The following is a 24,688-nucleotide window of genomic DNA, read 5'->3' on the forward strand; positions in this document are numbered from 1 at the left end:
ATTTAATAATCTAACAATTCAAAAATCTAACAATACTCAAAAACCATTTCATTTTGACCTTACTAAATACAAATCATTTAAATAATATATCTAAATCAATTCAAGCATTCCTAAATTAATTCATTATATTCATTAGATTGTCATTTACTCCCTTAACCCAATATTATTACTAGTACAGATAAGAAATTTATTTACAGATATTACACATCATTAAACAATTCTACTTATAAGTCCAGCCCTTCACCAGTTATGAATGTTTTAGAACACTAAAACATTATCATACTGACGGATTAATATGCCTAAATGAATATGGATCCACGGTAATCTGGCTGGTGTTATATGGCATTAGCCCTCTGTACCAATGACCTTACATTGTTGAATGGTTAGCATGTATTTTCTCTGTTGATGACATACTAATATTAAATGAGCTATAATGAAATACCAAAAGATAAGTATATGTTGTCTACAGGGCTGGATCACCCACTAGGCAAACTAGGTGGCTGCCTAGGGTGCCAGGAGGAGTGGCACCAAATTGGGCTCCCCCTGTGACCACGACAACTGACTAGTTTGCCCCGCTGCTGCTGCCTTGCACCTTCCCTCCCCCTCCCTCCCCCAGGTGCCGCAATGCAACCGCACTCCATCACCCCCCATCACCCCCCCTCAGAGGCACACTGAGCCGCTCTGTGCTGAAGCTGGACCCAACTGGCTTCAATGTGGCCAGTGCGCCATCTAACGCTTTGAAGTCAGCATGGGAGAAGGCTTCACTCCCCCTCACTTCTGGTTTCAGGAAGGAGGGGGGAGAAGCCTTCTCTCGCGTGGGCTTCAAAGCGTTAGATGGTGCACTGGCCGCATCAAAGCTGGTAGGGTCCAGCTTCAGCACAGCACAGCTCAGCGCAGCTCTGAGGGGAGGGGATGGAGCACGGCTGCATTGCAGCACCAGGGGAGAGGGGGAAGGGAAGGCGGTGGCGGGTGAGCCGAGCTTCATGTGCAGATGAGTGGTGGCACACACGAGGCTCGGCAATGAAGCATGGCTGCATTGCAGTGTCAGGGGGAGGGAAGGCAGCAGCAGGGCATGGCAAGGGGGAGCCAAGCCTCATGCATGGGGGGGGGCAGATGGAGGGGCGGACAGGAAGCCTGCCTAAGGCGCTATGCACCGTCAGGCCAGCACTGACTGTCTATCTAATACTGAACCCACTCTCCTTTTCTGATTGCTAGTGGGAGGCTTTTTTTTTATTAACCTGCATGTAGGGGGGAAAGGGGGGGGGTTGTTAGGCAAGGGAAGTGTTATAAAACTTTGTAGCCAAACAACACAGCTATGATTTCTCAGCCTGCAGGCTCTATATCAAGCTCTTCACCTGCAGCACCTTTGGAATATGACACAGCATGGTGGGTGCAGCCACAAACTGGTTGCTTCAGGAGGTGAAGCCAGCCACAAACTGGCTGCTACAGCTTACTTGTGAAGAATCTCATGTTGTGGTGGCAGCTGCCAAAGCAACATCTTTGAAAATCTGCATAACAAATCAAATTGCTAATGACCAATCAGAAGCCTTTCTGAGTGAAAGCTCCATCTGACTAAATCCACATGGTAGGCACCAGGAGAGGTTATTATATAATATATAATATAATATAGAGCAGTGTTCCCCACTGTGGTACGTTGTGTGTCATAGTGCCCACTGACACATCTCCTGTTACCCACCAACTGTTTTTAAAAAGCTGATAGGGCCAGATGGAGCTTATATTATGTGTTTATATCCTTTCATTTATTTGTCATTGTTCCTTCTAGTCTGAAGCAGGAGGCAGTTATTTTGGAGCTTTCTTGTGCCATATTATTGGTAACAAAAAAAAAAGGTCTTTAAATTGTACAAATGTTGCTTTTCAAGATGTAATTAGCAGCAGCATGGAATCCTGAATACACTATAAACTTTAAAAATCTCTACATCAGTATTACAGCGAATATATTCAAGGCAGTATTTCCCTATTGCAATTATTACACTGCCTGTAGGAAAGGGTATCTGAGGTATTTCTTAATGTGACACACTAGGGATGGAAATGAATCAGTTCACAAACTAAGGTTTTGGCCAGTTCATGGTTCATGAAGTGAAGTTCATGGCAGGCCAAGCAGCATAAACTTTCCATGAACTCTCAAAGTGTTGTGGAGGTTTGTGATGGTTCGTGAACAGATACATTTCCAGACAGACTGGAAATTAACAAATGTCAAAGCAATGGGGTACAGAATTTGGAGGGGATGTAGAGGAGTATCTGGGACAGTGCTCTGTGATTTTAATGTCTCTAGCTAGCACAGGATCTGTTTTATATGCTCCTGAACCTGTGCCTGTCAGTTCCTCAGAAAGCATTTTCCTTGGGGTACCCTTCTTTGGGAAGGGCATAACTCAGATCCTGTAAATCCAATCCTCACCAAATTTGGAGGGCAGATAGAGGAAAGTCATCTGGAGATCTCCTGCAAGTTTGGCATCTCTAGATTCCACAAAATCCATTATATACACTCCTAAACGTCTTTAGCCTGCACCTGTCATTTCCGCAGAAAGCACTTTCCTGGGACACCTTCTTGGGAAGTCATAACTTGAAACCCATAAACCCCATCCTCACCAAACTTGGAGGGCAGGTAGAAGAGTGTCAGCAAGGTCTCCTGAAATTTTGATGTCTCTATCATGCTGGGGGGCTGTTCTACCACATCACGAACCTCACAAACTGAACTGGTTTCTTTGGCAGCTAAAAGTTGATGGAAGTTCATGGTTCGTGAATTGGGCACACCAACCAAACTGAACTGCATTTTTGCAGTTCATGTCTATCCCTATAGCACACTGTATACCTATTTTATTTATAAAACCAACATTCATTTTCCTTTTTAATTAAAAAAACCTGTAATCTAGAGACCTTTCAATGTGTTCCATAAAGATATGTTGATTTATGAAAGAGGGCAAGAAAAAAAGCTTATTGAGAGAAAAATCAATTTTAGACTATTAAGAATGTGATTATTACTTCAATGACTTTTGAACTCTGCAGACAATGGGGTATATGCATGATCATCAGACAATCTGACTCTGATTCCTAATATGCACAAACAAATGTATGAAAATTCCAATTTGGATCAATACGAGCAAAATTTTAACACTTTAAAACACTTTCCATGAACTCTCAAAGTGTTGTGGAGGTTTGTGATGCTTTGTGAAAATCCCTTTTATCCTCTGATTTTTAAATACTTCTTTTCGCTTCACACAGCACCAACACACTGAGAAACAGAAATAATATATTTTGCCATAGTCTTTTTGAGTGTGTTGAGTCATAGCATCTGCTGGAAAGTATTAGTGTTACAAGTAGGCACAGCACAAGGAACCATATAATTATCCCATAGTTTGCATATACAAACATCTAAGTTGTCGCCTTCATGGCATTAAAAAAATTACTATCATTAGTGAAGAACATCTTCATGTTTTAATAGATTACTCATTGATAAATAAAAAAAACACTTTCTGTTTCTCATTTTCCACCTAAAGGAACAGAAACTATCCATTGTGGTTAGTCATTAAAACTGCACCTGGCACAAATACCACTTTTTTTTTTTGCAAACATACATCTTTAAAATTTCAAATTCATACCACTTTGTCAGTTAAACTATAGCATTATAAAATGTATTGTCAGTTTTATTCACTAGATAGATTCTTACTGAGAGAAACACCTACCAGGTTTACCAAGAGATGCAACTGATACCAACCCGGCATCAAAGGAATGTATTAACATATGACATAATGAAAAGAACATGACCAAGTAACTTACTTTTTCTTTAGCCTTCGATCTTTCTCTGCCTGTGTCCCAAGTTTACCCAGTCCTAGAGAATCCTGTACAGCAGCTTCAGTTTCCATGTAGCCTCCTGTGTTAAGATAGGAAACGCAATTTTCCGTTATAATTCTTTTCAAGAGTTCTATTAGCTTCCCATTTTGCTTTTGAGATTTAAATTTGATTGGGGGGGGCACGGAATCCCAAGGGCTATAAATCCTAAAGCTGCTTACTCGTCTGCAGTCTACACTGGGATGAATATGAATATTTACAAGGAAACCATGTTGTAGATTTAAATGCATTTTAAACTACAGTTCACAACAAATTCCTACAGTAGCTAACAAAAAGATTGTACTAGGTTTGTCTACCTGCAGGAAATGGGATGGGTAATGGAAATGTTCCTTGTTTGCTTGCCTGCCAGAAAGAAATCTTAATAACTAAGCAATATAAGCATGTGTCCTCTAACAACTGGGATTTCTGAAAAAGACTTCTTGTGGTGCTTGAAAAATATTGCTTAATGTCATTTTTAAATGGCAAACACTCAGAGGAAAGTCCTTTAATCCAGAGTTCTTCTAGAATTTTGTTGTTTTATAAAGTCACTGAAAAAAATCTCTGACTCTAAATATGCGGTTAATTGTATTTTATACTGAAGGTTAGATAGAAACTATACGATAAACCCTGAGTTCATGCTAAAGGAACTTTGGCTTCTTATGAAAGAATGAAATTTGTTGAATGTATTCCTACAGTAGCTTCCTGAAGAAAAGAAATAACTCAGAGTCATTTAAGAGAAGTACAACTTCACGTGTTCTTTGCCCCACTGTCACATCGGGCCAAACAGATTTTTTGGTTTTTTGGAACCATAAAAATGTTGCACAGTCTGTTCCATCAAAGTGAAAATTGAATGAATGTATATACTGAAATCACTTCTTTCTCTTCTACACACTTTCTGCTGTCTCAAAATGAACTACTGTCCAGACCCCTCCATAGGGATGATTGGATAAAGATACACAAAAGAGGTGTAGCCTAGATATCACAAAAGAGGTGTAGCCTAGATATCACAAAGGGGAGTCCTATGTACAGTATGCTAGACTTCTGCTCATAGCCCGCACAGTACATATGCCTGAATGTATTACCTCCTAGGAGTAAACTCTGTGCTTACAAGCAATATATATGCCAATGGAAGCATTAATCCCCAGGAAATGTTACATTGTACAAGTGTGAGCTTTTAAATTAAAATGACACAATGTAACTAGTGGTTATAGAAGAGAAACATCATGTGTTTACTTAGTCTCAAACTGGAAGACCTGTTCTTGCTATATCTATATTAATCATGCAGCCCCAGGATTAGACTGGCTTTTTTAAACCAATATTTTTCCCCCTCAGGTCTATTGGACCCCTCAAAATTCAGGATTGCTGAAAAATCCTGGATCCAAATACCATACCGGTATTGTGATTCACGATTTAAAAAAAATACTGACAGTTTTCCCAAACTGGAAAATACTGTTTTAAAAAAATTAAATGCCCCTAGTAAAAATCTGGTTAATATTTTTTTAACATATGTTTAAATAATTATGCTATCCTGTCAGGTTTGTTTTCATTTTGTTTCAGATTTCTGGTTGGCTTCTGATCGGTACAATCAGAATTCTATAGCACTGTTTATTGGATGTACCATCCTGTTGGTTTTTATTGATTTATACTATATAATCCACCTTGAGTCTCAGAGAGAAAGGACTATAAATAATGTAAACAAAGTTCTGTCATATTTAGTCAAGTAGGTACTATTTTCACAGCCAAAAGCAAATGTAGCTAAAACAAGTTTTCATGTTTGAAAACAAATAAAGTATCCTACTGTACCACAGAAAAAGACAATAAATGATGTGATTTTCAACTTCAGATCTGATCACTGCCTTGTATACGAAACAATCATAGGGCACGTTTACATTCTTTGTATATAAGTACAGATATTTTATATATATATATATATATATATATATATATATATATATATATATATATATATATATATAAACTTGTTATCAGGGTATGTTTTTTTGTAGCAGGAACTTTTTTGCATATTAGGCCACACACCTCTGCTGTAGCCAATCCTCCAAGAACTTACAGTAGGCCCTGTAAGAAGAACCCTGTGAGCTCTTGGAGGATTGGCTACATCAGGGATGTGTGGCCTAATATGCAAAGGAGTTCCTGCTACGAAAAGAGCCCTGCTTATTATGCAGGATCCATGCATGCATAAAATGAGGCTTTGGCATCAAAATGCATTTAACTGTGGGCAAAAAGTATGTATTGTTGACTACACGGATCTTCAAAAAGACAAGACATAATAACATGTGTGCATGAACTTTTAAATCAGACACAATACCCCTGTCCTTTGTATTCATGTATAGGACAATTCAGAAGAAGTTGCCTTTACTGAAAAGCATCATTGGTAAGATCAACCACAGTCCACAGTAAGCCAAAAAATATTCTTGACAAGAAATATGTGAGGATTTTAAAACTTGTTCTCTTTCCCTTATTATACAGCAACATGGAAGGTTACATTTGGATATGTCTGGAACAAGGAAATTTTCCACACAATTTCATCTGACCATCTGAGGCTTATCATGGTATAAACTTTGAAACACAATGACTGTACCATGGATTGTATCCAGTGGAAATTTCTGGTGACTGGAGGGGGGGGGCATTCCTGAACCCTTCCTCCTGTGACACACTTCTGACTGGGGGCTGTTTTTATCTTGCAGCTAACCTCTGACTGAATCTTCCTCATGTTGCTCCTATGTGAGGGGTAGTATCTCCCAGGAGCATCATTTCACAGAGCATTTTGGGCTTCAGTGGAACGGAAACAGAGATTCCATTACTATTATTAAAGTAAGCTTTAAACAAGAAATTTAAAAAATAATTTTTAAGCAAGGAAAGCAGAGAATGTGTTACCCTGCAGCACTGATCCAGGTGTCAATCAACATATTTACCAGTACTTTTTTAAAAAAAAATCTCAGTGAATTCTCATGGCGATGAGGAAATGTGAAGCCTGCAAAGCAGGATCAGCCTTACTATCTTGCTGGGACTAGGCTGCTGATGAAATGGTCACTGGCTATTTAACATCATTTATTTTTTATGTTTGGAGGCATGAATGAAGATACTGGAAGGCCAGATGATATTTCTCAGTTAGTGATGAGGCAGTGGAGTAACCATCCTGATTTAAACTGCAGTTCCCTCTGGGGTAATTGGTGGCTCCCACAAGGTAAGAACTCCGTGGGTGTGAGTGAATCCTGTTGAGTGAGTTTTTCATGACTCCTCCCGTGTGTCTTGCTTGGGTGTTTCTATTGTGCATCTGAGTTCCAGCTGATCAAGGCAGCCTCTGTTCAGGTGACAGAAGCTTGCCCTTTCTGGACTGTAAGTACTTATATCTGGTCAGACAGAGAAAGGCACAATGCCAGCAGGGGCTTTTGGTATCACAATCATCAACAGTGATGCAATTAGGAAATTTAAGAGTCTGGTTAATACTCTTACGACCCGTTAGATGTCAGTTTATACCTCTAAATGCAAAACTACAGCCTGCTTTAAGAGCTGCTGAACTTGTAAATTAGGCCTAGAATTTCTGCCTCAAAGTCAGACTCTGATGGCACCACTGCATGTCAATGTTTTAAACTGAAAACTAGAGCTAGACAAGATATTTTAAGTATCTGCAACCTGTGCAGTTGGAAAGCAGTGACTATTTTCTAAATAAGCAGACACTTTCATAAATATCAAAGGCTGATTCTACATTCATGTTTGGGTCTGATTTTCTGAGCACTGAAATCGCCTTCTAGAAATCTGAAATATATTCTTTTCATCTACACTCAAAATTTTGCTCCTGGACTTCCCCTCCACATTTGCTTGCTTTACTGGAGGCGGGCAGGTTTAAGAGTTCCTTTGTTTCTTGAGAAACGAGTTATTGCCCTGTTTCCCAGGAAAGATATCATCTTTATGGTCCTGTGGAATGTGCTTCCTGGAAAACCCTCATTCAAAAGTAGTTTTGGAAAGTCAGGGGCAACTCCATGCTGAAAACGGTGTCAGAGCCAATTCAGGAATTTAAATGTAAATGACAGCCAAAACACCGGAAGAAGACAGAAGTCAAGGCACATTGTAATGTAGATGATCACTTTTGAAAGCACAGCATTACTGGATCTTTTGCCCAATGTAAAATCAGCCAGAGCTTCACCTGTGTTTTGTGCTACATCTTGTCCATAAAATCATAGAAAGTAAAGAACAAGTGTCTGCTTTTAATTTGAAGGAAATGCTGTAGAACTACTTGAAATATTACAAGTATCGTGGAAACTGACAACGATATAATTAATTATGTATATGTTATTATGGTGCTATGTAGGTTGTATTGCAACAGGCTTCATCAAGGCATCAAGGTCAGAAGCATCTGTTACATGTTTTCTAAAAGATGTAGCACTGTGACTACAAGCAATAATTTTATTTTTAAAAAACCCATTCCAAATAACCTACTTCCAGAAAGCAAATTTTTACTCTTGAATTATTTCTTGAAGCTGTTCAAAGGAGGTGTGTGAGAATATGAATGGTGTGTGTATTGACTGATGCTGTTGATTGGCACAGAACTTTCATTGCAATGGGTGACAGAAGATGAAAAAATAAGGAAGGGAGGAATATTTTTAGTTACATGTCTCACTAATGCCCACTTAGAGCTGTCTGACTAATAAAAGAATAAAGGGTGAATTGCACACCTGACAAAACGTATGGGTAATTACACTAGCTGATTAGCAGAATGATGAACAGGGATAACAAAAAATATTTTAATTGGGATCCCCCACCCCAATGATATAAGAGCTTCTAAGTTTCACAGTGCTCCTAGTTCTTGCTTACTATGTTTTCAGTTAGAATGATGTTAAAACCACAATTGAAGATGATGTGGACATGTGTACAAATTTATATGTTTGTTGTCCAAGGCTTTTATTTGCATTGTCTTTCATGACCACACATGAAACAATTCTAAAAATGTGGCCTATATAAACAAACAAAAAGGAACTTCTTCTAGGACATTTGCTTATGTAGAAGAAAATGAATTTCATGACAGACACTACTCTTTACAGTAACAGGAATATGTGGGAAAGATTTCACTACTTTAAAAGAGGGGAATGAGTCTTTGGAAAACAAAACCAAAAAAGAACTACACCATCATCCAAAAATAACTGGAAATCAGCAGCTTGAGCCTGGTGCAACTAATTCCTTACTGAGCTGTCCAAGTCGAGCCTTCTCTTTTTTACCGAACAAACGTCCTATTGAAGACTTTATTCCTTTCTTCTTGGGAGCTTTGTGTAGGGAATCCTGGCTGCTACCGACACTGCCAAGACCAATGCTTTCTGGCTCCAAGGAAGCAGGCAAGCTACTATAAAATACAAAAAAAGAGAGAAAGATTATATGTTATTCTCCTTATGAGGTCCAATCTCCTTCTAAGCAGCTGTGCAAACGAATTATCTGGAATTTAATAAGAGTGTCTTCATAACTGGAAACATTAATCAGGTTACTGATGATATCTTTCCTACATCACATTTAAAATATTTAGAACCGCATAATGGCTTATTTTCATGTCTTACTAATACCCATAAAGATTATTGAATGTAACAAAAGGTGACAGAATGGAGACATAATTCATCAAATTCCTATTTAAGTCATTCTGACCAGAAATTTTTTAGATGTTTTGATGGGACTCAAATGGATCTCAACTACAAAGAAGACTGGTTCCTATAATCACTAAGAGCTGTTTTTGGTGCACCCCTCCCCCCACACTTTGAAAAAGGAAAGCACAAGACTGTTGGGTGGGCAGGATAGAATGATGCTGCTTAGCCAATCAGTGGAGAACTTGGGATTGGCTATTTTAAGCTAGTACTCTCTCACCTTTCCTCTCTTTGCTGAAAGAGCTGCCATACCCTTCCTCCCTTTAAGAACAGTATGGGAACAGCTGATTGCTTCTGGACAGAGCAGGAATTGGGTCTGTCTCTAATTGGCTTTGAGGTAGTCCTTTTTCACCTGCTTCATACTGGATGGTAGGGAGGGGTTTAGAATTTAATAAACCTAATCAGAGTACACTGGTATGTTGTAAGCCGCCCTGAGCCTGCCCTGGCGGGGAGGGAGGGATATAAATAAAAAGTATTATTATTATTATTATTATTATTATTATTATTATTATTATTATTATTGGTAAGGCACTAAGAACCAAACTACAAGTGATGGAAGGCACAGACATGGTAGCTCCAGGAACTCTTGTCCTCCGCTCCTTTTCAAGTGCCAAAACAGCCAAACTTGTAGTTTGGCTTTAAGATGGCAGGTTTAATATGGGCTCACTGGTATTTTAATCACATTGGCAAGCATCTAAGGCATCTTATGATTGTGGGAGGCAACCAAACTGAGCACTTAAAATGCAAGTGCCTGAAGAGCGAACTCACAGTCCTGAACCTTCATGTTGACTAGTGCTGGGAATGACCTTGATTGTACAGTTTTGGTGTGCAGACAAGGATAAGTTAAGGGCAGCTATGCAGTGCTCTGGCTTTGGAGTCAAGGTGGGATTGCCCAAATGCTGGCAAAATAATCAGGTAGCCTCTTAAGGTGACTGCAGGAATAGGGTAAATACCACTGCAGTTCAGCCTTTAAAAAAATTAATAAGCACTTAGTTTAATCTGATCTTGATCTTTGTATTCTCTTTTGTGGGTGTGGGATCAGTCACGGTTCCCACCTTCCCAAAAGGGGGAGTTGTCTTACCTGATATCCCTCTATTCTGATCAGGAGCAAAGTAAAAATGTAATGAAAGGTAATTTCTTCCTACTAGATTTTGATGAAGAAACACATTTTTGAGAGATTCCCCACAACCGGCCAACAATAGCAAAAGCATTAACATATAAACAATGACATGATTCTGATTAGAACAAAGCAGTAGACAAGTGCACCTTTAAGACCAACTAAGTTTTATTCAGAATGTAAGCTTTCATATGCTTACGAGCATACGAAAGCTTACATTCTAAATAAAACTTAGTTGGTCTTAAAGGTGCACTTGTCTACTGCTTTGTTCTATTGCTTCAGACCAACACGGCTGTCTACTGGGATGATTCTGATTAAACTCTTTACGAGATTAAACTCTTTATAAGAATTTAATTTTTAATTTTTACACTTCAGATTTGTAAAACCAAAACAGTTGTTACCCAGGGGTGCTGCCTCCACCTGGGGAAGCACCCTACTAAGAGATGGGTGTGACGGACTCAGGCCCTTAGCCTGAGTAGCTGGGGAACAGGCTTGCAGCAGTTGGCTGGAACGTTGCCCAAGCAACGGAAAAGTATCCTTTTGAGGTATGCTCAGCAGAAAATCAACTCAGGATTTTTAGTCTGAGCCAGGGGGTCTTCGAGAGAAGTCTTCAATATACTAGTCTGAAGTGAAGACAGTGGGCTTAGGCCGGGCAGTTGTAAAACCAACTGGACAAGGTGCTGAGAGCGGCCAGAGTGGCTGAGCTCCTTGTGGCAGACAGAGCTGAGTGGACTCTGTCTGGAAGAGGAAGTTTTCAGTTGGTTTGAAACTCTCTGAGGGAGATTTTGCCGGTGCATCAGGGCAATCTTCAAGTACAAACTAGATCACGCAATTACACACTGAGGGGAGAACTGGATTCTGGGGGTCAGCAGAGGTACCCAAGACTCAGACCAGAGGACTAGATGTGGGGCTGAGATGCATCGGTATAGAGGGGTGCGAGTCCTGGAAGATAGCTAGTGTGAAAGGGTCTGTGAGGGAGAATATTGACACAAGTCAGGAGTTCTCTATGTGTGTGTGGAAGAGTGATTGAAGTTTGTTATTTATATGATTTGGCACTGCCTAAGTTAGGGTAAAACATCTGAAGAAACAGCATTCTGAGTGTCCAGAAGGCACAGACAGCCTGTGTTAGGTAGAGTCTAGTGGGACTCTGAAACCTGCCTGGTTTATTGTTTATTTTTAAGATCTTCTGCCAAAGACTTGTTATAGTTTTACCTCAGCCTGAAAAAGTCTCTCTGTAATTGTTTTATTCTGCCAACCCACTGCCAACTGATTTGCCTCCTGCGTATTGAACAGTTATAATCAATATTACTTCATCCCCCTCCTTGTCTTTTGTTACCTAATAAATATTTTGTGGTTGTTAACGTTAAAACCGTCTGGTGCCAATTATTACTAGTTCTGATAGGATTTCTGTGAGTCTGACTGAGGGACTGAGGGAAGGTGACTGAGGAGAAATTTAAAGTGGTCACCTCCGAGTAAAGCCTCTGACCGGGGTTCCTCACAATGGGGTCTTCCAGTCTTTCACTCTGAACCATGATCCATTGCAAAAAGCAGGCCAAGAGAGAGAAGCCATGCTGGAATGAAATACAGCATGTAGAAACTGTTTGTGGTTCAGTAGAACAGCAGCAGCCTCATGCTAAGTTTCCTCCCCACACACACACTCCACACACACACTCCGCAATGGAACATGTAAAACAATGGGTCTCAGGTAAAGTATGCCTCATACCTTAATCTCTGGATAGCAACTGCTGGCTAATCCCTCCTGTTTCCATTAGTCTATCCCGATGCCTTTTTTGTTACCTTATGTTAATTTGTAGACCTATTTACACAACCCTCTCCTTCCTGTCCCCTTCCCTCAATATCTATGTTAAATTATCGCTAAACATTATATCGTGATGATTCTTCATGACCAGTTATTAAGGGTAATTCACTTCTTTTGTCTTGAACTGGGAATCCATTCAGGAACCCAGGAAAGATCCATCAAACGACTATTAAGAGTCATCATAGCTCTGGGAGGGTCTTCACCCATCCAAAGACTATAAAACATGAGAGCAAACCTTGTTCAATCTGGGCACATAGGTTGTTTCCCCATTACTCTAAGTAATGGGCCTCAGACATGGCATGATGGCAGTGCACGTCTCCATCTTTAATTTCTAAATGGACATCTGTACATCTGGAACAGGTAATATCACCCTCTTCAACAATCACTAAAATTCCCTATTTTTCTAGCTCTTGATTTTGTGTTTTTGTACTGCTTGTGTGTGTGATTGTATTTTTACATATTTTTCTAAGTAAACATTAAAAAAAAAAATCTTAACTCTGGAGTCTTCCTTCTGATACTGTACCTTCGTATTATTGGGAAAAGATCAGCTCCTAAACTCTACCAGGACCATTCTCTGCTCTTCCTCCTCATAAAAAGATGAGACCCCCCCTGCAATTTTGCTAACACAGTCTTATATAAAAAGATAGCATCTGAGTAATACAATGTAACCCATCCAATATATCTGTGTTTCACAGTAGGGCAGAACATGAATAACTGAAATAATAATAACCCCAATTCCACAGTGTATAACAGAATTCAATCAAGTGGTATTATCATGTGTGAGTGATTGCACATTAGAAGCATTCTATATCACACATAGCAGTTGTTTGAAGCAATTCTTGTTCCATGTGAAGGTATGTAACTAAGCCCCACAAAATGCCACTTAACATATTCTAAATGATGTTCATGGATTATATATCTGAAACTTTCAAGAGTTCAGAGGTATGGAATTCACATAGGTTATCACTACAGTTAAAAATCACTGCCCTATCATGGCTTTTTTCCTACATAGGCCAGCCAAAACCTAGACTATAAGGTTACTGGGACTAGCTAAATTTAGTGCATGAATACTTATTGCTATCATTACTTCCTCCTTGGACTTGCTAAATCCGTATTGTTGTGATAGAGGAATGCAGTATACCTTGATTAATACTCCGTTAGGCCCTGATCTCAGAGAAAACATTTTCCCCTGGGAATTAAGCCATAGACACCTCAGAGTTTAGGCTGAGAAGAGATGAGTTCTCCTTTATGGGGACAAGCAGGTTGGAAATTACTATTTGCTCACATGCCAGGAAGGGGCAAAATGGATGGCTATTTTGGTATCCTGAGTTGGACCATAAAAGTTTGGGGATATGTGCCCATGGTAGGGTTTGAAAAAGGGCCAAGACAACATATGTGGGGACTCAAACCCAATCTTGGGACAGGCCAAAGTGAAACTCTCCCAGCTGAGAGAAGAAAGGTTAAAAGGTCTGACACACTAGAGAAAGGGAGCAAGCCACAACCAGGGAATCAGGAGAGATGGAGTGAAGTCTGCCTTGAGAAGCCTCTGTTTCAAAGTTTCAATGGGTTTGTGCCTATTCCATGGGAAAGAATGCCAAGGTAACATCAGTGACTTATACAACAGATTCAGGTGGGTAGCGACAGTATGTGGGTCTGAAGCAGCAGAAAAAAAGTTCAAGTCCAGCAGCACCTTTAAGTCCAACCAAGTTTCATTCAAGGTATAAGTTTTCATGTGTATGCACACTTCTTCAGATAAATGGAAGTTGCCAGTCCATACATATAGGTAGAGGGTAAGCAGCAAATTAGCATACAGCTTTATTAATGTGAAGTGAATGCATCTTATTTGTTAATTAACACCTTCAGCAATGAACTCCTTACCTTCTAGCATCATTGTGGTATGAAGAAGGTAGAGTATGAGTCATTCTAATGGCTCGGGGTGTTGCAGGAGGGGAGGTTTCACATTTTATTGTAGCTTTGTCTTCATGTCCATCTTCATCAACTACTGCAATCTACAAATAAATATTTTTTAACAAATAAATAATTAGCAGGAAATTCTACTTAGAATCCCATTTTCTAAGTTGTGTGCAACTTAATATGGTGCAAAACCTCAACACATCTGCAAGTGATAAACCTTTTCAAGCCAACTGAACTATTAGGCATCATGAGACAAGTCTGGTAAACTAGACAGACACCAAACCAACATGGGTAGTCCTAAAAGTGTCCAAATGCATAGAAAGTTCCAGAAACTATACCAGGAGGAAAAGCGAGAAAACATCTTCCACATCTCACGTAGTTTCTGGGACCTGCTTATAGACATTAAGAATGAGTGGCTGAGTTTTTTATTCTGGTGTGGAGCCTTGTTGGTCTGAAGCAGCAGAACAAAGTTTGAGTCCATTGGCACCTTTAAGACCAACAAAGTTTTATTCAAGTTTTTGTGTTTCTGAAGAAGTGTGCATGGACATGAAAGCTTACACCTTGAATAAAAACTTTGTTGGTCTTAAAGGTGCCACGGGGTTCAAGCTTAATATGGTGTTTTTATATGTTGACTGAAATTTGTTAATCTTGCAAACAGTGTATTTGAAGTAATTTGGACAGACCAGGGTTCCCCAATGTGGTGCCTACCAGTAGTTCCCCTGGCTCTGGGCAAGCTTTTAAGAAAGTGGGCAGGTCGAAAGGCAGGGATTGTCATTGGTCTGCTTCGGCAGGGAGGGTGGGATATAAATTGAATGAAAATAAAATAAATAAATTCATTCAATAGTTGACACCACAGAGACCAGTCTAAAGGACTTGTAAGCAATTGGACTTGTGCTCCATTTACTTTCAGGCTTTCCTTATTTTTATTAGACTTTCTCTTTCTCCCCCACTGCCATTTCCATTTGTTTCTCTTTATTCCATAATCTCTTTCTCCCTCCTTCCCCCAGTCAGGCATTTTGGGTTTGTCTCTGCTTCCTGTGGCAGTTATTTTGAAGTAACTGCAAACTCCAAAAGGTTGTGGGCCCCCTGGGGTAGAGGGTGTGGGGTTTGTTGATGAGGGAGGAAATGGAGGAAAACATAGCTCTTAAGCAAACAAATGAATGCACCTTAGAAATAAGTTAGGACAAAATCAGACTACAGGGTGTAAGGTAATCATGAACATAAGAACTGGTGATCAAGGTATAAAAGGCCAGAGAACTGGAGGAAAAACAGAAGACTGGGCCCACAGTAATGCCTTATGAGGGTAATGGGAACCACCCCCCCTACACACACACACTTAAAACAGTCCAAATGGTCATGTGCGCTATCCAGTCAAACAAACTTGGTAGCCTATAGACATTGTTAGAAATAGTACTTACATCTGTACTATTCTGGTAACGTGGATATAGATCTGATATGCTATAGGAATAAATAATTAGCAGGAGCCATAACTAAGGTGCTATATACAATACTGAGTACTGAGTAATAACAAGTCTGCTTGACTTCACAAACAGGGTGGAGATCAATAGCTACATTACAAATGTCATCACGTTTGAGTGGAAAACTCATTCGCAAAGGTATAATATTTAGGTAGCTTAACTGTTTAGAAGCACAGATCCAAGCGGGCAGCTGTGTTGGTCTGAAGCAGTTGAACAAAGCAGGAGTCAAGTTGCACCTTTAAGACCAACCAATCTTTATTTAGAACGTAAGCTTTCATGTGCTCTTAAGCACACTTCATCAGATGAGGAATCCAGCGCAGTGAGCAAAGCCATTCATAGCTGAGCAGAGCCATACATAGCTGGTAGGCAGTGGCCCAGAATGCAACATGGTACAGATTTAAGAACCAATGAGAGTGAAGTTAAGTTATCTGGTAGGCAGTGGTTTAGAATGTAAAATGGTACAATGACAGAATAGTAAAATTATCAAATTGAGCAAACCTTTGATCTGAGTAGCATGAGCATGCGAAAGCAACAAAACAGTAGTATGTAAACATCATTCTAGTTTGCCATAGGAAAAAGGAATACAATAAAATATAGTGAAAATGGGTAAAGTATATGTAATGCGATATACAGCCAATATCCCTATTTTGAGTATGTCAATACAAATAATTATACTGATTACACAATTCTAAAAGAGAAACACATTGGAATACTGTGGATGTAAAGCTATACTCACTGAGAGTGGGTTTAGCATCTGTAATGAGATAAAAAAACAATATCCCTGTTCAGTCCTGGAGAGGTGTTTGTTCCAAGTTTCATAATAATTTGTAATTCAGCAATTTCCCTCTCCATTCTGTTCTTGACGTTCCTTTGCAGTAAAACAGCTACCTTGAGGTCACCCACTGAATGCTTTAGAAGGTTAAAGTGTTCTCCCACAGAGTTCTCAGTTCTGTGATTCCTAATGTCAGATTTGTGTCCATTTATCCTTTGGCATAGGGTTTGTCCTGTTTGCCCTATGTAGAGAGCAGCAGGGCATTGTGGCATTTAATGGCATATATCATGTTGGAAGATGAACAAGTGAATGAGCCTGAGATGGTATAGTTAATGTTGTTAGGCCCAGTGATTGTGTTGTCTGAGTATATGTGGCAGCAAAGTTGGCACTTGGGTTTATTGCAAGCTCTGGTACTGATGTCCATGCTCAGATGAGATGCTGTACTGCTGTGGGTGAGGAGTTGTTTGAGGATGGGGGGCTGTCTGTGTGCAGGAAAAGGTTTACCACCCAGTGCTTTTGAAAGAGAGCTGTCACTGTCCAAAAGAGGTTGTACGTTGTTGATGATACGTTGAACTGTTTTAAGTTGACAGTTGTGTGTGACCACTAGTGGTATTCTGTTATTTTCTCTTTTGGGTCTGTCTTGTAACAGGTTTTCTCTGGGTATCATTCTGGCTTTGTTGATCTGTGTCCTGACTTCATCAGGTGGGTACTTTAGTTCCAAAAAGGTTTGTTTTATCTTATTACAGATGCTAAACCCACTCTCAGTGAGTATAGCTATACATCCACAGTATTCCAATGTGTTTATCTTTTAGAATTGTGTATCAGTATAATTATTTGTACTGACGTACTCAAAATAGGGATATTGGCTGTATATCGCATTACATATACTTTACCCATTTTCACTATATTTCATTGTATTCCTTTTTCCTATGGCAAACTAGAATGATGTTTACATGTTAAAAAGTAAATTAGGTGGACAAGAACATCACTATCCAATGTATTTCTCTTTTAGCTGTATTGACACACTCAAACAGGGACTTTGGTTGCTTATCCATTACATATATTGAACTCATCTCCCATTGTCACTGACAGACAATCTTACATTTTGACATACTACTGTTTTGTTGCTTTCACATGCTCAAGCTACTCAGATCAAAGGTTTGCTCAATTTGTTAATTTTACTATTCTGTCATTGTACCATTTTACATTCTAAACCACTTCCTACCATATAATTTTACTTCACTGTCATTGGTTCTTAAATCTGTATCATGTTGCATTCTGGGCCACTGCCTACCAGCTATGTATGGCTCTGCTCAGCTATGTATGGCTTTGCTCACTGTGCTGGATTCCTCATCTGATGGTGTGCTTAAGAGCACATGAAAGCTTATGTTCTAAATAAAAATTGGTTGGTCTTAAAGGTGCAACTTGACTCCTGCTTTATTTAGAAGCATGTCAAGTGTTTTGTGAAGCTAACTAATAAAATGTTTGTGTTCACATCACTATCTGTGTTCACATCACTATCACATCATTAGCTGGTTCCTGTATGGAAAACAAGAATCATACTGCAGAGCACCTCAAAGATATGGGTAAAGGTCTTCATATACTCTGGGGGCTCCTTGTTATGTAGGAAAAAAACACATTGGTATGTAGAAAAAACACATTAATAAAAAGGAAGACTCTTCTCAAGCTTCCGCCCCAGGCCCAATGATTACTAGAATTTGTTCCAAAATGGATGGAATGTTTAAGAGCAGTTAAAGGAAAAAATTAGGTGAGGGAACAAAAAACACCCTGTTCAAGCCCTTGAGAAATTGTGCAATTATTTCCTGGAGTGAGGGTTCCTCAGTTTATACATACTCATTAGAAATGATTTTATTCATTATTCTTTATTAGTTAGTACATCTCAAACTTCAATAACCTTACTTGAGTTTAGAAAACTTGGTTTGACTCAAATATTCTGAAGTTTCCTCAACAATTACAAATGCTGGTCGTTTTCGCACTCACCTCCAGCCGGCGCGACCTCCCCTCTTCACCGTGCAGGATCTGTGCGGATTTCGCACTAAATGCCGCGGAGCAGCCTTTTGCGCCGGAAACTCCCATCGCAAAAGCTGCGCAAACGCCAAACTGCTTTTTGGCGATTTACGTTTGAGCGGCTTTTGCGCCGGGAGTTTCCGGCGCAAAAGGCTGCTCCGTGGCATTTAGAGCGAAATCCGCGCAGATCCTGCGCAGTGAAGAGGGGGGTCGCGCCGGCTGGAGGTGAGTGCGAAAACGACCACAGAAATCCATTTTATAAAATGATTCAGACAACTAATGGGAACATTAGTGACTAATGGTCTATCAGCGAAAATAAGGTAAGCCTTCATTAAAACACATTAAAATATACGCAAGTATACCTTTCTCCGATGCTTCCTAAGATCACTTGGCTGGAGTTGGTTTCAAAGAAAAACAGAGGAGAAATTTCAGATCAATAAGATATATTGATGACAAATTGTTTTTCATTTTTGCAACAACAGAAAATAACACTTGATATAATTGTAATGAAACCCAATACATAATTTTAAGATAAATTCCTTCTTTGTAAATATTCATGGACTAGAGCCTTCTTCTTTCTAGAATGCCACAAAACCTCTGTTATCTCTGTACAACAGATTCACACAACTATCTGGAATGGTAATACAATCCTCTAGGGATTCTGACCCCAAAATAAACGTCAGCCTTGCAATTAGCTATCTCTTCATTTCCCTCTATTTATTTTTATTTCTGACAGTATTTTTGATAATAGGAGCTGGTATTAAAATGTATTTTGTTAATCTGTTTAAATTACTATCATATTTTAAAGTCAGTCAGTCATATCTGAGTATGTCAAAATATGCATTTCATATGCACTGTAGAATCTGTTATTTCTCCAAGGTTATTTCATGATTTACACTGTTTGGATCAATTGACTCCCTTCTGTTAAATGAGATGTGTTTGTCCGATGGAACAGTCTTCATCCAGGGGCAGGGGCTGATTTTATAAAAGAGAGTAATAGTCTTTTTTTGAAATTCACAATATTAAGACCTCACTAACATCACAATGATTTTACTGCCCATATTATGTCATTAAAATTTACCGTAATAGAACCTTCAAAATGATCACTTTGTGCTAACATTTACACAAATATAAGCTGGTATGTTCATCTACCATGGCACTGACTGGTTTCCCAAAGCAGTGATGGTTTGGAAAAGGAGACAGAGAGTGGTCTTTCACAAAATGTTCTTGCCTGAGGATTTTTATTCTGTAGCCACTGTGTAAATAGCAGACCCTTTTATCTAGGACATTTTAAATCCTGCCCTTTTTCTTTTTTTTTTAAGAAACTCAAGGCATTGTATATGTTCTCTCCTCACCCATTTTATCTTCACAACAACCCTGTAATGTAAGTTATTTGGACAGAAAATGATGGACCATGGTTACCCAGAGAGCTGCATGGGTGATAAGGCATTAAAAACAGGACTCTCCAGTGCTAGTCTGGCACTATGAGCATACCATGCAACACTGGCTCTCAAGAGACAGAACACAGAGATTCTTGTAAGAATTACTGATTTGATGATGACTTTCTGAAACTAAAAAAGAATCCTTACCCCCAGCAGCTTAACTGTTGGTTATGATACTTTCTGACTTACTGTATCCTGCATAACACAGACTGGGATCTTACTGTGTTTTGTGCCCATACTGAACCAGATTTTACAATACACAGAGACTTATAAAAAGTGGATAAATAAATGAACAGAGAGAGAAACAAGTAACATCAATCAGAATAATCTTTGTTTTATTAAAACAAAGCATTAAGTGAAACTGCATGCCCTTACCAGTGTCATAATACCCATCCTATCCATTTCCCTGGCTGGGCTACGGGGAGTGAGTTTTGGAGTTGAGTGCCCACTGGGAGGAGAAGAGCTTGCAAGTGAGGAAGCTGTAATTGAAGCAGTAATGGATGTACCAGGATGCATCCTGGCCAGATTTAAGCCTTCTAGACTCACACTGGCCACTCTGTTTTCAATTTCTTCAGCACGCAATTCTGTTGACTCTTTTTCTTCTTGGATTAACCTATCCAAAATAACATGGAAGTAAAGGAAGAAAACAGCCTAAGTCATATCAACTATGCTATTTATTGCTTATGTCATTCATAGCCTGCCTTTCTCACAGAGACTCAAGGGACAATGTTTGATATTCTAAGCTCCATGTTAACAGTGAATTGAGACTCCACATCCCAACAGTTTATTAAGAGTCTTTTCATAAGTGATAGAACAATTTTGAGTCCAGTGGCACCTTTAAGACAAACTAAGTTTATTCAAGGTATGAGTTTTTGTGTGCAGGCACACTTCCTCAGATACGTGATCTTCATGGGTAATGTTAAGAATAAATTTAGTCTGAAACAGCACTCGTTCTTGTACATATTTATGATCCCATTCAGGTCTAAAGGTCACTAAGGTAACAGTTTCACATATAAGAACTGTCCTGTTTGACTAGACTGAAGATAAATCTCATGAGACATTTTGTTTCCAGCAGAAGCTTGCCAAATTCAAGCTCACTAGTAGGACATGGACAACTTTCTCCTATTATCACGTCATCCAGGCTTCTCACAAAACGTCCTATTTTTTCACAACCAACAAACAAATTTTAATTTATTTTTAAGTTAATTTTTTCTTGACTATCTTCCATTCTTCATGTCAACACTTCCTCACATCCTAGATCAATACTTTGGCTCTATTTGCAGCTTTCATTGGGTGCTTTGACCACATTATGTCCCTTATTCTGCAGTTTCCATGAATTTCCATTTCAAAAACCATCTCCTTAAACTTTATTTTTCTCCCTTTCCTAATTTAACCCAGGCAATTATGATTACGGTAAGCAGATCATGAATGGCATTATGAGATAGTATGCTGTTTCAAGATGGTATGTTGTCAGACATATTATGTTGTTCTAGCATTGTGGGTCTGATCCCCTTTTACAACGGTGGAATTTGTGCATTTTGCATAACCATAGGCACAAAACTTTTATTTTGCTTTAACTGTGCACATTATGTAACTGATGTGTATTCTATATCAAATACATTAAGTCTAAATGAAAACTATTCTAATATATTGGTTAAAAGACTATTAATTAGGAAGTTCCTGATTAAAATTTTATCTTTGTTACCTATCAATCATCTTCTTCTCATGCTTTTTCAACTTCAAGATGGTTGGAATGGTTCTTTCTTCCTGTTCTTATCCTCATTACAGTTTTGAGTAGTAAGTTCAATTGAGATGTAGTGACTTGCCCATGGTCACCCAGTGAGTTTGAACCTGGTCTCCCCAATCCTTCTCAGACAATCTGGCTCTTGAGTTCACTGTTGCAAACTTTTAGCAAGGGTCTTAAACCGGCCTCTTTCTCTCAGCCACAGCCTGACAACATGAGTATAATACTACAGATCTAACTTATGTAGTTATAACCTGAGTTTTTTTTTTTAATGTTCTTATATAAGAATTGCTGGAATTTCAACAAGACAATGGATTGGATCCAGACTAAATTCTCTGCTTGTGCAAGCCACTTCTGTAAGTGGAACATAATGTTGCTGCCTTTCTCCCTCCCAATACAGTCCACTGAGTTTCCTGAAATATTGCTCCTGGGGCACAGGGGATCCTCAAGAACCTCATGAGAGGCCCCTTGTCCATCGTCAGGTCCAGTTTTGGACCATTTCAGTTGGCTCTCCCAGGAAGCAATTGACAAGATCCTGGCAGCTGTGAAGCTCACCACTTGTCTCCTTGATTCGTGCCCTTCCTGTCTGGTTAAGGCCTGCTGGGAGAGCATTCAGACTACTCTGGAAGATATCATCAATTTGTCCCTATCATCAGGGACTTTCCCAGCTGGCTTAAAGAAGGCAGTGGTGCATCTACTCTTAAAGAAGCCATCTTTGGATGCTACTGTCCTCACAAACTATGGCCCAGTTTCGATCTTATCATTCCTGGGCAAGGTGATTGAGAGAGCAGCACCGGTGCAACTCCAGGCCTTCTTGAATGATGCTGCTATCCTGGACCCATTCCAATCCAGCTTTTGCTCTTGCAATGGGACAGAGACTATGCTGGTTGCTCTCACGTGACCTCTGGTGAAATCTGGATTGAGGTGCTGCTGCTGTTGCTTCTTAATCTAACAGTAGCATTCAACATGGTTGGTTATGATCTTTTGACCCAGCACCTCACTGACATGAAGACATGCAATGGCTCTCCTCCTTCTTTCATGGTCAGGAACAGAGGGTGGTGCTTGGGAAGAGTTGTCCCAGCAGCACTCACTTGAATGTGGTATGCTGCAAAGGGCAATCCTTTCCCCAATGTTGTTTAATATCTATATGTGCCCCTTTGCCCAATTGAACCAGGGGTATGGGCTGGATTGCCATCAATATACTGATGATACCCAGCTCTATCTCCAGAGGTATTGGCCAGGGTGCTACAGGCCATGGTGGATTGATTTAAACAGAGCCAACTGAAACTGAATCCAGTGAAGAACAGAGTCCTGTTTCTGTACCTGGGTCATGGGAATTTGGGATCAGGTGTCATCTTGGATCGCTTGCTTTTCAGCCCTGGACCCAGCCTGATGGAACAAGCTCCCAGTTGAGATCAGCACCCTGCAGGATCTACCTATCACAGGTCCACATGGCCTGTAAAATGGAGCTGTTCCATTGGGCTTTTTGTTGAGACAGCAGGTGTCCAAAGTCCATTCTCAGCCTTCCCTGCTGATAGCCCTAGCGTAGTGTTCAGTGGCTCAGTACAGCACCTCTCAGGAGGCTTCCATCTGAATTTTACCATCAAGGCAACTTTCACTCTGGTCTATGAGTTATATGAAATTTCTGGGAAAAAAAATTGCTTAAACTTCTCAATTTTAACTGTTTAAATTTTATATTATTTTACCTATGTGACCTTGTAAGCTGCCCTGAGCCCGCTTGCAGGAAGGGTGGGACACAAATAGAAGAAAAGAAATAAAAATTGGGGGTCTGCTGAATTTCATCTGACCCCTTGTGTTAGTTTGGACCCAACTGAATATATATAAGTGCTTTGAATACTCAAAGAGCACCATATCTATGTTTATTCTATCATCATTATCATTGTCATCCTCCTCCTCACCATCATCATCATGTGTTTTTGCAGATGACCACAAAACGCCACACTTTTTGATTAAGTTAACATACCTGATTTCTTTGTTGATTGCATCTAGTTGCTCTTGAAGCATCATAGCAAGGGTTTGAGCATCAGAATGCCCACTTGGTGACAGAAGATCCATTGAACTAAAAATAGTGTCTCTGTCATCATCATCAATATCAGACATTTCAGTGTCACTCTCAAATGGATGGCTACTCAGAACAGTAATTGGCTGACTTCTGTTCCACTCATGATCTCCAAGGGATTTCACCTTATCAGAAAATCATAAAAATACATACTGATTATCCTAAAAAAAAATGCTAATTTTCACAAAAATTAAAAGCTGGAAAGTTAGCACTTTCAAAAATTGTTGCAGTGATTAACACTTAAACCATTTTCTTAATTTCTCATGGCTGCTTCATAACATTAAACTGACCTACATTTCCTGCTATTAGAAAAATACTGTGTAAATTATTTTCTTCTATAAGCAGACATAGTAATGGGCTATACATCATAAGACTATTTCTGATAACAGGAAGAATTTAATAGCATCATTCTTTGGCATTATCACTTGGATTTTTAAAAATGATATTTCAAGAATTATATATCATGCTAAAAGCATCCATTGTGGCCCAACTGTGGACTGCTGGTCATAAACAGGAAGTGAGGTGATACCAGGCCTCTGTTGAGTGAGTGTTCTTCCTCACCATTCTGATCTCCCACAGCTGTGGAATGTAAATATGGGAATTAATGCAATCCTAAACAGAGTTAGATCCTTTGAAGACCATTGGCACTAATGGGCTTTGAATGGTGTAATTGGGTTTAGGATTGCATTGTAAGAGTCACAAGTCCATCATTCTGTTATGACTAAAACCAAGGTTACCATATGTTGAAAAACAAAAAAGAATACATATTTCCAGACTACTTCAAACAAATGACCGCTATGATC

General features: G+C 39.4%; 1 protein-coding gene across 3 annotated transcripts in view; it reads right to left on the reverse strand.

The window, feature by feature from the left end:
• Positions 1 to 24,688, reverse strand: part of LOC132590749 (liprin-alpha-2-like) — a 112,869-nt gene that overhangs the window by 56,144 nt on the left and 32,037 nt on the right. For all 3 annotated transcript variants that reach the window (XM_060263661.1, XM_060263660.1, XM_060263662.1), the window contains 6 exons: positions 23,790 to 24,010; positions 20,437 to 20,674; positions 18,982 to 19,011; positions 14,306 to 14,436; positions 9,048 to 9,202; positions 3,796 to 3,889 (listed from right to left, as the gene is read on the reverse strand). In XM_060263661.1, coding sequence (XP_060119644.1) covers positions 3,796 to 3,889; positions 9,048 to 9,202; positions 14,306 to 14,436; positions 18,982 to 19,011; positions 20,437 to 20,674; positions 23,790 to 24,010 — 869 coding nt within the window. The remainder of the gene's footprint in view (positions 1 to 3,795; positions 3,890 to 9,047; positions 9,203 to 14,305; positions 14,437 to 18,981; positions 19,012 to 20,436; positions 20,675 to 23,789; positions 24,011 to 24,688) is intronic.

Source organism: Heteronotia binoei, unplaced genomic scaffold (assembly GCF_032191835.1).
Source record: "Heteronotia binoei isolate CCM8104 ecotype False Entrance Well unplaced genomic scaffold, APGP_CSIRO_Hbin_v1 ptg000648l, whole genome shotgun sequence".
NCBI classification, from domain to species: domain Eukaryota; kingdom Metazoa; phylum Chordata; class Lepidosauria; order Squamata; family Gekkonidae; genus Heteronotia; species Heteronotia binoei.